General features: G+C 38.9%; 1 protein-coding gene across 9 annotated transcripts in view; it reads right to left on the minus strand.

The window, feature by feature from the left end:
• Positions 1–14,201, minus strand: part of LOC110859976 (protein eva-1) — a 63,716-nt gene that overhangs the window by 20,094 nt on the left and 29,421 nt on the right. For 3 of the 9 annotated variants that reach the window (XM_035859768.1, XM_035859767.1, XM_022108766.2), the window contains 6 exons: positions 9,449–9,512; positions 9,151–9,359; positions 8,961–9,089; positions 8,663–8,914; positions 8,269–8,597; positions 7,385–8,198 (listed from right to left, as the gene is read on the minus strand). The exons of 1 other annotated variant lie outside the window; for it this stretch is intronic. In XM_035859768.1, the coding sequence (XP_035715661.1) occupies positions 7,467–8,198; positions 8,269–8,597; positions 8,663–8,914; positions 8,961–9,089; positions 9,151–9,359; positions 9,449–9,512 (1,715 nt within the window). In that variant the 3' untranslated portion in view covers positions 7,385–7,466. Of the gene's footprint in view, positions 1–7,384; positions 8,199–8,268; positions 8,598–8,662; positions 8,915–8,960; positions 9,090–9,150; positions 9,360–9,448; positions 9,513–9,607; positions 9,654–9,771; positions 14,137–14,201 lie in introns of those variants that run through there. 5 more of the 9 variants (XM_035859770.1, XM_022109017.2, XM_035859769.1 and 2 more) reach the window with 3 other exon arrangements.

A 14,201-nucleotide genomic window follows, 5' to 3' on the forward strand; every position in this document is an offset into this window, starting at 1 on the left:
CTATTGCCCCCATTAGATTACATTATTGCCTTAACATTATATCGCAGATAATCTATTGTGACCATCTGACAATGAGTGTTTTTCTTTCTTTGGGCGACATAGATCATGCCGGTCCTCTACGTGCAGGGGTACATTTGCGATTACTAAACAGAGGTCTGGTCTGCAACTAGAGAAAATTCTCCTTCACACTCGGCATCTCTTGACTCCCACGATGCATACGTAGTGATATGTGCGATATAAGAAAGAATAACGGGTCAGATAAAATGGCCATCTAAAAAGTAGAGACAAGCGAACCAGTGGTGGAATCGAGACACGCAATAAATGTAAAAAGTCTGTTGTTACACGAAAAAGAAGTGGCTCTTCAAACTCAACTAGAGCAATAAAAGGAAATAACAGAGTAACAAAGCGATATATTTTTGTCTAACTCGCTCTCTCTCTCTCATCTCAACTAGAGAGAAAGTCTTTCTCTTTTTTGAAATCACCGAAAATGGTTTGATTCTACAAATACGGAGGGAGCAACAATAACGAAACTGCAGAAGAAGGAGTACATACAACACAACACATATCTAAGTAAGTATATTACGTATGTGGGATGGTGCTGGTTGGGTTTTCTTCGAGAAGAAAGTGCTCATCCGCTTGCTTTCTCTTTAGAAAAATATAAGTGCTTTCGCCTCCCTCCAAGATTTAAACTAGGATTTAAGTCGTGTTCTTCTTCTTTTCTCTCAGTTTCACAATGCAGTTTCGTCCTTAATACCAATTCGCAATTGGATTTGATATAAACACACAATAGGAATGAAATACTCTTTTCCCTTAATGTCTACTAAATTGAGTGGTATATGTAACCACTTTCACAAGGATGCTGCACAGTTCGCCAAGTTTTGCATTGTTTTTATGCTGCATTGCATAATTTTCGTGGAATAAAATTGCCAACTTTGAACAATATAAATATACTTTTACAATTTATCTTCTCGAATTGTTTTTAAATGCATATTTGCAGAATATAAATGAAATTGAGGCATACATAACAAGACATCAAATAACCTTCACGGGGGTTAAAAAATAGATATTTTATGTAAGAACTTTTTCCGCTTATTTGATTTGATTGCACATGTCGCATAGAAAATTCAAAAAATTAGGTGCTTTTTAACAAGCAAATATCGTGTACCCTCGATACTGCAACTGGAGCTTGAAATAGGCACATTCCGCTCCAAATATTTGAAGCTTACGGTACATGATAAGCAAACACGCTGGTTGTGAAACTCTTTATTCTTCTTCCTTGAAGTGAAATCGGAAGTGGGACTGAGAACCCAAACAAGTATCATTTGAGAGGAATTGACGTCAAAGATTTATTGCTTTGTAGTTAAAGGAATCTACTTGGAAGAGCAGAATTTGGGCAGATTCTACTTTGTGTGGACACACAGACAGACGTGGCCCTGCGAGAAGAATACTACTCCTGGCTGGCAAGAAGTGGAAAAGGGCTCATCTATAAAATTGGTGGGAAGAAGAAGGTTCCCCGTTTTTCATGCAATAAGGATCACATACAGTCGTTGTACTTATGTAAGTAAGTAACAAAGCCTTCTTCGTTCCTTTGGTAAATGGATAGGCCATTAAACGCCGAATATTATATAGTAGGTATTAGATACTCGTCGTGGAGTGAGTGCAGCCAGTTGGGCATCTAGATTAATGACTCTCTTTCGCTAAATCTGGGAAATAAAAATTGAATTATGTGCAAGTAAAGGTCCCGTCTGAGCATCCTTTCCAGCATACAAGACTAAAACTAAAAACGAGAAGCCTTACATGGTAAACTTGGATCCTTGTTCCTGCATTATTTTCAAAGATCACACTCCTCGATAAAATCCCAGACGAGAGTAACAAATGTGTCGAACGAGGCATTATCACTCTCACGAGGGGACTTGCATACGTATATTTATCTAGGAAAATGCAATTCTTAATGTGATATGAATCTCGTTAGTTGGAAATTCATAGAGATTTGTTTAAAGAAACGTTATCTCTGTTACCATCAACGATCCATCTTTACCTTATCGTGAATAAGAATAAGTTAAAAAATCACGAGAGTCGAACATTCTACAGAAAAAAAGTTGGATCATATCGATAACTGATGGTATCTCCAGTAATAAAGCGTTTCAATTGAATTAGCCTCATAAAAAATTGAATATTAGTTTGGTGAGCAGGCCGTGTTCAGATTTCTCTCTCCTCGTCGTCCTCCTGATAAAAACTAAATCTTAAAAAGTTCAAAAAGCTCCCAGCCAGGCACCGAGCCAAGGATGTGATGCCAATAATTTCATTATCCGAAAGCCATTCATCATGAGGCCAGCAAAAATTTTGCCGTTGAAGGGAAAGTTTGCAGATTTTCTATGCAAACTTTCTTTTACGACGATGGGGTTGGAGAAAGTTGGGTTTTCATCGTGCAGAAAGCAAGTCATGGGAAAAAGCGGGGACGACTCGTATGTAATAATGCTACTCATTTTTCAATACATATGTAGATATTGGGCATTTGGTTGACAAACTCTTTCAAATAGTTATTAAATTTGCGAATATATGTAATATTTGAAAAATTAAGGAGCCATGTAAGTTTCAGTACACAAAATGTTAGTTTTGTGTTAACAATGGCTCAAATTTTGTAGGATAGTTTAGATCTTTTTATACTTGTTGGAAGGAAAGGGTTAAAGTTTTTTTTGCGTTCCATATTCCAGTCATGGCCAATATGTCTCCAAAATGTCTGATCTGCATGCCTACATATGTATGCACTTCCCTCCCATACCTACCAACCAACCATACCTACCAACTACCTTCACCTAATAAGCAAGGACAGAAAAGCAAACCACTTTATGTCAATAAAGAACTTTTTAAATTTTGAGCACCACCGGAACTTAGTCTGATAACCCTGTAAGAGAATTTTGGTAAATATAAAGTGAACCCATGTTTCCTTATCCGTCCAACACTAACAGAATTATGCTGGTAGAATGGTGACTTCTGTTTTAATAAAAATCTTCAAAACTGTCCCGTTCCTTCTCCTTTAGAAAAGTCCTCTTTGCAGACAACCTCCTCTGGGTTTAGAATGTGGAAAAGGCCATGAGAAACTTGAGATGAGATGCAGTTTGTACTCTTCTGTCCCAAAACTGCTTCGACATTATACTTTCAGAATTCAAAATTTTATCAATTTGCCTTCATTTTGTCTTGAACTTGTAACCAACCACGGATATACAAGTCTTGTTAACATTTAGACTTTTTACAGCCTGTACATACAACCAGGAGAGGAGGAGAAGAAGACCAAAGAAAAGTTATCAAGACAAACTTTTAACTCAATTTTTGCCTCGGAATCTCCAAAGGGCTTGTCTGCACTTTGTTTGCTTTCTTTTAAGGAAGTTGAATTTACAAGAATTTCAAAGTAGCGGAAAACCAATTAATTTGATAAAAATTGAGAAGGTTGGGTTAAAGAGATGAGAGAAAAGCATGCAAATTCCTCTCTTCTAAAACTGGAGTACGTAAAACGGAAGTGCTGGTAAACAACTTGACTCTTCTGTATATCGTCTCGTCACTTTTAGCCCAGGTATTAAGTGCCTCTCTTCTTAAAATCTTTGCGTAGGACAGACAAAGTTTGTTGACTTATTCGATTGAGGAGGAAGTGTGTGTCTGTCTGTCCGTATTTCTCGTATTGATTCAGCCAAAGGGTCTCATCCTGAGCTAATAGCTTCCATTTTAATCATTCCAAGAAAGAGGAAGAAAGGTATGGGAAAAAGTCCATCAAGAAGTCTTATTCTACAGACAGGATGACAATGTCACGACTGCGAAACCACCACTAATTTAATTCACGACTTTCTCCTGTACTGCATGCACAACGCTGGATTGTCACGCACACCATGACGTTTCTAAAATTCATCGGGCATTGTAAGTGTCATCACCAATAAAAAAACTGTTCTTTGTGGTTCCTTCCTCTAGGAATTGCTTACTTTTAATTTCGTACAGCCCGAACGGGGACATGATAGTTAATTTCATAAAAGGTTTGGTTTGCATATTGTGTGTGACTCTGGAATAAATAAATAAAGCAAAGTTGTTGGCTGTAGTCTGGCTGCTGCACAACTTTCGTTTCATTCATATGAATACAAACAAGCTGCAGACCTTTCGTATGATGACTGTTATCAAATTAAATTATGGAATGGTGCGACAGGCGAGGACAGGTTCGCCAGAGGAACCAGATCACTTTTTGACATGCAACACCTCTCTGTAACGCTGCGAGGGCTGGTTGACGTTATCGGTCAAATTTAAATATAGTAAAACCTTAATTGAACTTTATGGCAGAGCGAGTACAGGACTCTTGGTTGGTGTTTGACGTATGAGAGCTACCACTTTTTTCAATTTGCGCAATAATGTGTGCTTTCTCCCAATTTCCTTTTAGGTCAAATCAAGCGATAATAATTTAATTTAATGGGCTGTCAGTTTAAAATAAGCCAATAAAATGATGAAAGGGCATAAAAATAGGCAGGAATTAATGCCCATTTCGATACGATTACACCGCATATTTAATTTTTGTTTGTATGCCGATGCAAATAACTTCCTTGCAGCAGACTATTGAACCTCAGGTTATGTAATCCCACCGTCATGCTGTCCAGCTCCAAATTGGCCGTGTGTTTCGTCCGATTTGAAAGTTTCAATTAAGACGCACGAAATCTAATCGGAGTTTACTTTAGTTTGGTTTATCTTGCTTCCTTACTTTCACTCACTCACTCAGTCGCACAAGTGAGGAGTCCAATCTAATTCACCAAAGTGAAATTAAACCATCAAACCGAAAACCCTAAGGTGGCTAGGCAAGAAAAACAACACGGATTCACTTGGGTTTGCAGAATGCTAAAAAGTTTTTCTCATTTTAGTTAGGTCAACATTTAATCGACCAGTTTGATGTGGATCCAGATTCCCACCCACCAGGTTTGGTTGGAGTGGGCTTAAACAAAGATTCGGGCACGAAATCTTGGATTAAGCATTCCACTCCAGTCTGTTATTATTATTGTTTGAAGGTTGTTTCCCAGCACGCGGAAATAATTGTAGTTGTTGAGTGGAGAAAATTCGCAAAAAAATATAACCACGCAGAAAAAAAACGCAACTAATTCACTCGCGTCGTGCTAAAATGGGACATGTAATCATGCACCACACTCGGGTATACGATTTGAACCCAATTTCGTAAAATTTTTGCGAATGTAATCTTCAGCACATATATTGTTGCATGCGAAGTTGGTTTGATTGCATGAATTGGTTCCCCGGTTGGAGCAGGATATGGAGGGGACATGATTGGAACGCAAGTTTATGACTACATTAGTGTCACATAAAATGGGGAGAAGACCCAATTGTTATGTGGCTTCTGTGCTGCTCTTATACTGGGTTGGAGATGTTGCACACATTGAATTGAGACATTTTATGGTGTGGATAGGCTAAAACAATGCAATAGGCAACCTATTTTTATATACTGACGGGTGACTGTTTTCTACTTTAAGCCGAGGGAGAGGAAATGCAGTCAATATCGATTTAACCGAAACCACTAGTGGTAGTGGTGACTTTGCTTTGTTGATATTGCTGTCTCATTATCAGTGCAAAGTATCATTTGGTTACGAGAACAGACTTATTTGTTATATGAAAAAAGAGTGCAATAATCGTTAAGTATTTGGTTGAGGGGATACAAAATAAGGAATTTTTTGCGTCCGCAATTTGGACATTGATACCAATCTTGGTATGTAGAAGATGGGTTAAAGAGATCAGTTTTCTGTATAAGCTATACATAGAATTATTTGATTGAGAGGGCCTTGTGCCTTGTGCTTATCCAGGATTAGCTAAAAATAAGCAGAGAAGGATAAATTTATTTTGGGAGAAAAAGATATACATAAAATTGCATCGTTCTTGATTTATTCATTACGCACGTTTCTCATCAAACATCAAAGTGTATGTATGCAGTTGGGCATAAAACTCATAATTGACACTATCAAGGCCGATCTCCCAAAATACCATGTCATTTCGTTACGTCGAAAGCCATGACATTTACTTCAAACGATGTATGTAAACCTGAATAAAAATGGAGGAAGAATAGTCAACTGACAAATTTTATTTTCACATTTTCGCTTTCACCCTTCAAAAGTCAGTCATCGTTCCAATATTCATAAAAGATTATGATGATGACACCATCGCCGTCATAATCGACAACTATAACAGCAATGAACTGGAAATGAGATCATGGGCTCGGTCGATACTTATTTTCTGCAAATGAAAATTGTTAAGAAATTTAATATTTTGAAAGCCTTTCTTCTGAAATATAATGCATTAAAAAAACTTTAATCTGTCCATCGCAGATAAATAAAATTCACTTTTTAAAAAAACTTTAAACTTCTAATACGCTGATGAAGAACGAAACCGTAAATAATACCCAACGAAATCATGACTTTGAGACACACCTCCAGCCTAATTTTGTTCCATGTGTTCATGAAAACTGCGGAAGTGCAAAAGTATGCCAGTCAGTCAGTTCAGTTGAAGGCTGAACCGCAGCCAAACTAAACTCGCAATTTTCAACATTTCATTATTCCCTACGTGCCGAGTGCTGTATTGCCACATGAGCAGGAGGACTGACTAAATAACCGACAGGCGAGGGTACACCCGTTCAATCCCAGTTAAAATGTTTGTTACGCAACACAACTTTTCCGTTTTTACACATCAACTGCAGATGATCAACTATGTACTCCGAGGCACGGAGGAAATTTAGGAGGTGGAGATAACCATTTAGATTATGCACGTCTTAGATATTTAAATGTGATATGCTTTACGGCGGGGTTACCACCTGCATTAACTTTCTCTTTTACCGCGTATAAAAACCCGACATTATGTAAATGGATAATATTCATAATAGATTGCGTCACATTATTCCTTTCAAAGCCAAACTTGCTTCTTCTTAAGTGGAAATGTTCAAAAGTTATCAAGTTTCCAGGATAATACTGCTCCTGCAAGGTGCCTGGCTGGGCTTGAGTGGAACGTGGAAAGAGGGAGGAGGAGGGGAAGGGAAAGTGAAAGTGAAAGCGAAAATGGCATGGAGGGCAAAAGGTAATTTGGGAATCCGACTCTCTGCCTTCGACACCCACATTTTACATTAACCTAGAAATTTCCAGTAATAAAAAGACCAGGCGAAAGATATCATTATATTACACGAGAGAAAGAGGCGGAGGACGGGTTGCGCGTAAGATATTACTTTCTCCATCACCGTAGAATACGTACGTACCGAAAGGATCCGTTCTGTAGACTTGGTAGGTGCCCACCGTCCCGTTTATTTAGATAAAGTGGCAAAAGCCTGAACAAAAAATGGCATATTAACGTGGTATACTATCGTGATGTATTAATTTTGATTTGTTAATTCATTTTTTTTATTCTGTGAAAGTTATACTTATATAATTAACAATAACACGTAACAACTACTACTATTGATCCACTTCCTCTGGTTTCACAGTAATAATAACCCGGCAACGATACTCGTTAGCAATCCACTGCAATAATAACTCTAGGTCAGTAAGATGTTGATTATCGTAGATCGCTCCCTCGTCTTCATAATTAAAATCATCGTCTCGATTACCACCATGCTCGTACTCTTCCAAAGGAGCTTTAAACGTGTCACTATTTGGTCTTCTATTAGATAAAAATCTAGTGTCTAATCTACAGTTAACATTAACAAAGTCTTGTCGGTTGTCTGGTCTAGGTGCATGCAAATAGCCGACAATAACTGATCCTAAAATTGTAAAAAACTCAGCCTTTTCCATATCGTCCCTGTCGAACAAAATCCGTCGTGGTTCAAAGTTAAACCTGTGTCCTCTTTCCTTACATGCAAACAGGAGAGTTTTGTGGACATGCTTTTCGTAAAACCTTTTCTTCCCCCAGTCCATCGTTAGTCCTCTATATTCGAAATGCATGTTTGACTCCCGGTATAAAACAATTTTTGATTCTTGGAGGGATTCTTCGTTAAATGGTACACCGAACAAGTCAGAAAGACCAATCGATTGCAGATCTTCATCTGATACAATTCCTTCTAAGCTAATTGTGACTCCCATAGAATTAAGTAAGGTTGAAAGTTGGTCGTGTAAGTTTACAGGAAGTACAATATGGTCCGACACGAATTCGTAGTTCGAATCGTTTAACGCAAATATAAGGTGACAGAACTGTAAACAAAATGTCACGTATTATGTTTTGAAAGTAATTTATATATGTCAATTCATAATTATTATGCACCTGGAGACACGCGATTTTCTCTACTGCTGCTTGGTATTCAGTAAAAATCCACGCCTCTGTGACGACGGATGCCACATTTGGAGTGTAAGAAGCTTTGTGCTGACGCCATACATTTTGCAGATATTTCATCATCCTTGCATTATTCCATTCCAGATTTGCCGAAACTTGGAACTGAACATATCGATAAGGGTGGTTTCCAATTTTTTCCTCACCATCGTCATCTTCTTCAACGCGGGTTATTTCCAAAACCACATGCATGTCAGTGGCATAATGTCTCGAACAGTTTGAAAAGTGAACCGAAATAACTTCCTTTTCTGACCTAAAACAAGCTGTGACAGAAAGATAATTATCATTAAATATCAATTCTTTTATTTATTAAACATTATCATCTTACCTGGACTCCTACACAGCATGAACCTCCCCTTATTGTAGATTTGACGAAAGCAGTTGGCCTCATGATCATACAAAACATGACATTCTGCCCCCCTCAGGCTGATCAGGGGTAATCCCAATGGATCGCCTGTCAAAAGTTCAAGGAAATTCACAAATTCCAGCACATCCTCTTGGGTATGATTTTGCCCATCCTCGTCTCCTCTCGCACGGGAATAAGTGTTCCACAAGTCTCTCATCTGATCAGCGACTGAATCTGAAAGATTTTTATGAGGAGCACAATTTATCTAATATTGTGTTACCTGTTATGGTGTGTCCGATAGGTTGCTGACCCTTTATTGTACGAATGAAAGGGGCCAAACTATAGAGTTGAACAGACCGAGGAATGATAATATTGGCTAAAGGGACGTCATCGTCTATGCCCATCGTATCTGTAAAAATTGTTCACCCAATTAATCATCACCACGTTTTTAATTATTTTTATCATCATACCATCGTATAAGATATCGTCCGGTTGAAAAATATGTGAGAATGGCACTTGCGCCTCCTTAGTCGCCGCCACAATTGTCTCCAACATCAAAACTTGCGGTCTGGTGAGTTGTGGATAAGGAGTTGAAAATAATTCTAAAATCCTGTCAAGTACAGCCTGGTCAACTGCATCCAGTGGTCCCACCTCCTCCTCGGTCTGCATAACATGATGGCTGATGGAATAGTTCGAAATTTTAATTAATATAAAGTCTTATGTACAATTTTTAAATTACAAATAAATTAAATAAATTAAATTACTTACATCGGGAATGCCATTTCGTCGAAGTAATTATGTGGTATTTCCGACGCACCGATATCCACCCGTACTAAAATTTCCAAAGTTTGTTGTCGGTGTTATAAAATTAAATCAGCGTGAATTCTGAACTGTCAAACTCATATAAACAAAAAAAACTAAACATACCGGTGAACTAAAAGGGCGAAGTGGCAATTACACAAAGTATGTTTTCCTATGCAAAGAATGAGGGACAAGATGGCTCTCATGCATCATAATTTTGAGAGTTGGTTGATTTTCATGGTCTCGTTGACTCTATATTACTTTAACCTCATTGGAATGAATATACCTACCGAATGGATCCGTCCTATAGACTTGATAAGAAGTGGCAATGGGCAATGAACGCAAAAGAAGAAATGATGATGGGAGTAGTTGCAAAAAATGGAATTGGGCCGTCACAACACTCTTTATCGCCGATAAAAACAAAATAATCACAAATATTTCTAAAATAAAGTGACGACTGAGGAAAGGGATCATTATATTAAAAGTTTTGATGAGCTTTTTTACCACCAGGGTAACTTTAACCTCCAAAATGGGAAACAAGTCCATGTGTGGAATTACACATGATTTAGTGGAGCAATGGGTCACATTTTGTTCAACACCCACTTAACACTTTGGCCTTTGGCGAATGGTCACGGTTGGTTGGGTGCCATTTGAGTGGGTGTACTATACATTTCACAGGTGAGTGTGTGTGTGTCTTACAGCAATTTAGTAACGTACAGATCGTTAAGCTGGGCATGTAGTATCATTGGATTAAGAACACGTTGCTGACACTGTACATCCATACGCCATAGGTGGAAGAGAAAGTTGGCTTGCATTTCTCTCGCCTATTTCTTCATTCACCTCACTAACGACCTTTTAGACCGTTAGGTTGCTTTTACACACTCGATCCTTTTCCCACGTGTGTACGTTGACCGGATTCACCTCACAATCGGATCTTCACCACTTCACATTTCACCACCAACCTTTTTTCTTCCTCTTCTCAACCGTTTAATCTAAACACTTCCTCGTCCACATACACATCCACCCACACTCATCGCTCGACTATTATTATCGTGTCGAGTAAGTTATAAAACAAGTCTCGTTCACGAGATGTGGGGCAATTTTGATCCTTCAGAAAGGTTGAAAGTGTTGGGGACATGTAGACTACTTAATTTTCCAGCCTCGTCCTTCCTCACCACGTCCACGACGATCCCGCTACCCAACGCTATTCTGTCTCGACCCAGTCACTATAACCCAGAGAGAGATAAGAGATGCCGGTCAACCAGAAAGGCGACGACAAGCAGGGTACACACTACATTTTCCGCGTCGAGACTGGGCGAAGTACACATTATACAACCTTGTTATGGGAAAAGTGCTAAATTACTCTCATTTCGGGCAAGGTTCTCTCCACGCTAAGCCAGCCAGAGTGAGTGGGTGATGGTCGTTTTCTTCGGCGGATTCACTAACTATACACAGAGTCATGAAGAAGGAGCTGCTTGTCTTAACCTCGCGGAGAAAGTAAACTAAACTGCAACCACTTTCGTACCATTAGGCTCCTGACAAGAGAATACGCGGGGCTAAACCACAAAGGCGATTTTCTTCCTAAAGTTGTAGCAATATCGCGACCAACCCCGTCGCAGCACTTGAGTCATAATGAAACAACACTTCGGCTTCAGTGAGCACCTTTCCAAAGTTAAACTGTCCTTCTTGCTGACATGAAATGAAATTGGACCCATTCCTCTGAGGCGTTTGAGGGCATTTTCGACTACTACTAGACACACATACGTGTCCAGTCTGACCGGCCTCCAATGTGCGAGATGCCCCAAAATTTCATCTTATTCTCGCATGTAATAATACAAACTACGTGTTGGAATTCCGTGTATGTATTTCTTGCTCTCTGGTCGGGTCGCGAGTGTAATATGCAATCGTCCTTCTGGTGGGTTTAGTAGGATGTGGGGCAGCAGAACAACTTCTTCTTCTCAAGCTGGTCACAGCTTATTACGAAATTAACTCTCTCTTTCTCTCAGTCTATCGTGGACGGCCAGAATCTCATAAATCTTCAAAAATTGCTGCACTCAACAGTAAATATAGGGACAGTATAAAAACGGTTAACTTCTGAGACTTGGTGGTGGTGGACGTGGAGGTTCTTCTTTTAGGTTGACAGTGCCAGGAGAAAGAAATGAAATTGATGATTTTTTTGGGGGGGAGGGGAAGAAAACGAATATTTATCCAATTCGATATTGCAAAAAGTCAATTCCCTCTCTCCTTTCTTTGTCCTTTACCACCAGCGAGCTCGGCAAAAGTGACATTGAATGAGTAACTGCATCCAGAGAATTGCGAATATGGCAGAAGGAGATGAAGACTCGTGCTGATTTTTAATAACATCGAACTGAACTCCAACTCTCTGGAAGAAACAGTTGTGTCTCGTGTATTCATATTATCGCTGATGGAAATCGTCAATCTTGCCTCTGTTAATCGTACAGTTGTTACCAGTACAAAAGTATACTTGGCAAATGTTCATATCTCTACTTTTTGTACGACAAGGTGACTAAAAATAACTGCACGACTATCAAAGTCACTCTCTCTTTCTGATATAAATACATGGCTTCGCTGTACATAGATTTTCTTATTATGCACACTTTGCCACTCGTGAGATGATGTTTATTTCCCTGGATTTCATCCTGTCACAACAGCTCGAGAACTTTTTAGGAGCACTTGCCGACTTTTGACTGCATAATAACCGACATTCTTAAGTAAATAATGCAGTCGGACCCATAATCCAGTATGCAATTCATACTTATCCCTTGATTACAAACTACTGTACGGCTCGATTTTAGATTATAAATTCAGAATGATTTAGTAATCAGATATTTCTTGCTTGTATTTAATATGGGATTCGTTCTCCGAAAACGATAAATTATTCTGACACGCCACACACACACTCGTACAATCACATACCGCACCACTTGCAGCGTTTGATCTACGACTCTACATCGTGTTCCAATTTCACACTAGTAATGTCTCTCTCGCTCTGTCTTTCCGGGTACATTATTGCAGAAGAAGTTCATCCCAGTCCCATTATCCGGTAATAATTACGTGAATGCAAATAAAGTATGTGCTTCCTCTCGTCGTAAATACTGCATCGTCTCGGTTCACACACTTTACATAAAAAATCTTTTTCTTCTTAAAATATTGTGGAACTGGCTCATCCATGAAATTAGGGATTTTCTATATATTCCACTTCTTGAACATGCTTTTGTTCCCCGTCAACCAAACCAGAACCGTCAATCGATACTCACTCGCACTTTTGTGTGCATTGTCTGTCGGCGATTCGTTCGTCTTTGAAAGGAAGACTTAACAATTTAAAAGTCAAGTGTTTCCTCCTTTGAAATGCATTATTGTTTATTTCACATCCACACAAAAATTCGGTAGACGTGTGTATGTTTGCATTATGCACATCAACGCACCCCCACCATGAGTAAGTAGCGCTGATGTGTACTCAGGGATGGGCAATCCCAACAATTTCGATGGATTACGGATTACAGATTAATTGATTTAAAAATTTACATGGGATTACGGGATTGGGATTACTTCGTTCCGGAAATACTGTGGATTACTTGTTGGATTACTGGGATAAATTAATGACGTGGATTACGGATTACGGATTACAGTAATCAGATTACGGATTACTATCTGGATTACAAAAATCTATATTTATGTATTAAGGGGTGAAGAGAAGCGAAATCCCTTTATGGAAAAGTGTTGGCCGTCGGTCTGTATCCACGATAACTTTAGAACGGTTTCGAATTTCAACATGCGATTTTCGACAACGGGTTTCTAATGTTTGAGGTACGGATGAGTTAGAAAATGGGAATTGTAGGTCATAAGGTCCCAGTGCCACGGTGACGACGCCACGGGTCAAACGTGTCGAATTTTTGTTTGCCGCTTTAGACGTAGTTTCGGGCGAGGATTACAAAAATCTTCATAGTTTTGACGTGACACGAGTCATGTCACATGACCGAGTGACCGTGTCGACGACGCAAAAGTCGAAAATGTCGAATTTTTGTCTTGATCATTTTAGACGTAGTTCTAGGCGGGGGTTTAAAAAATAAAATCTAGACATAGTTTTGGTATGCCATGACCGGGTGACCGTCTCACTCCACCCCTTTGATATATTTCGTTTGCAACGGTTTATTCTGAAATTCAAAATCTGAATAGCGTCACACTTATATTCCATGATGATGATTAGTTCAAAAAACAAGAGCTTGGAATGATTCATCCGACAGTCGGTTTCTTAGGGCAGACAAAAATGTGTTGTAGTAAATAGACCCCTCTTAACTGTTCCAAAATTCTATAAACTTCGCACCTCTGCTGAAGAATCCAGAAGGTAGTTTAAGAACTCAAGTTCTGGAAGCGACTCAGACTCAGAGAAGTTGCAAGATGGAGCTGTCATGCCGTTTACATAAGCAAAGTAATCCAAAGTAATCCGTAATCTGATTACATTTTCCAATTTCGTAAATTGGGGATTACGGATTACACATAATTTCCAGACCTAAGTAGGATTACGGACTACGGATTACTTTAAAATGTTAATTTTTCGTGGATTACTGGATTACGGATTACATTCAATGTAATCTGATTACTTAATCTGATTAAAGTAATCCTGGGATTGCCCATCCCTGTGTGTACTTACTACTTATGCTCTTACTGGTCGGTTTAAAAAGAAGGAAATCATTCAACT

The sequence above is a fragment of the Folsomia candida genome, unplaced genomic scaffold (assembly GCF_002217175.1).
Source record: "Folsomia candida strain VU population unplaced genomic scaffold, ASM221717v1 Fcan01_Sc028, whole genome shotgun sequence".
NCBI lineage: Eukaryota > Metazoa > Arthropoda > Collembola > Entomobryomorpha > Isotomidae > Folsomia > Folsomia candida.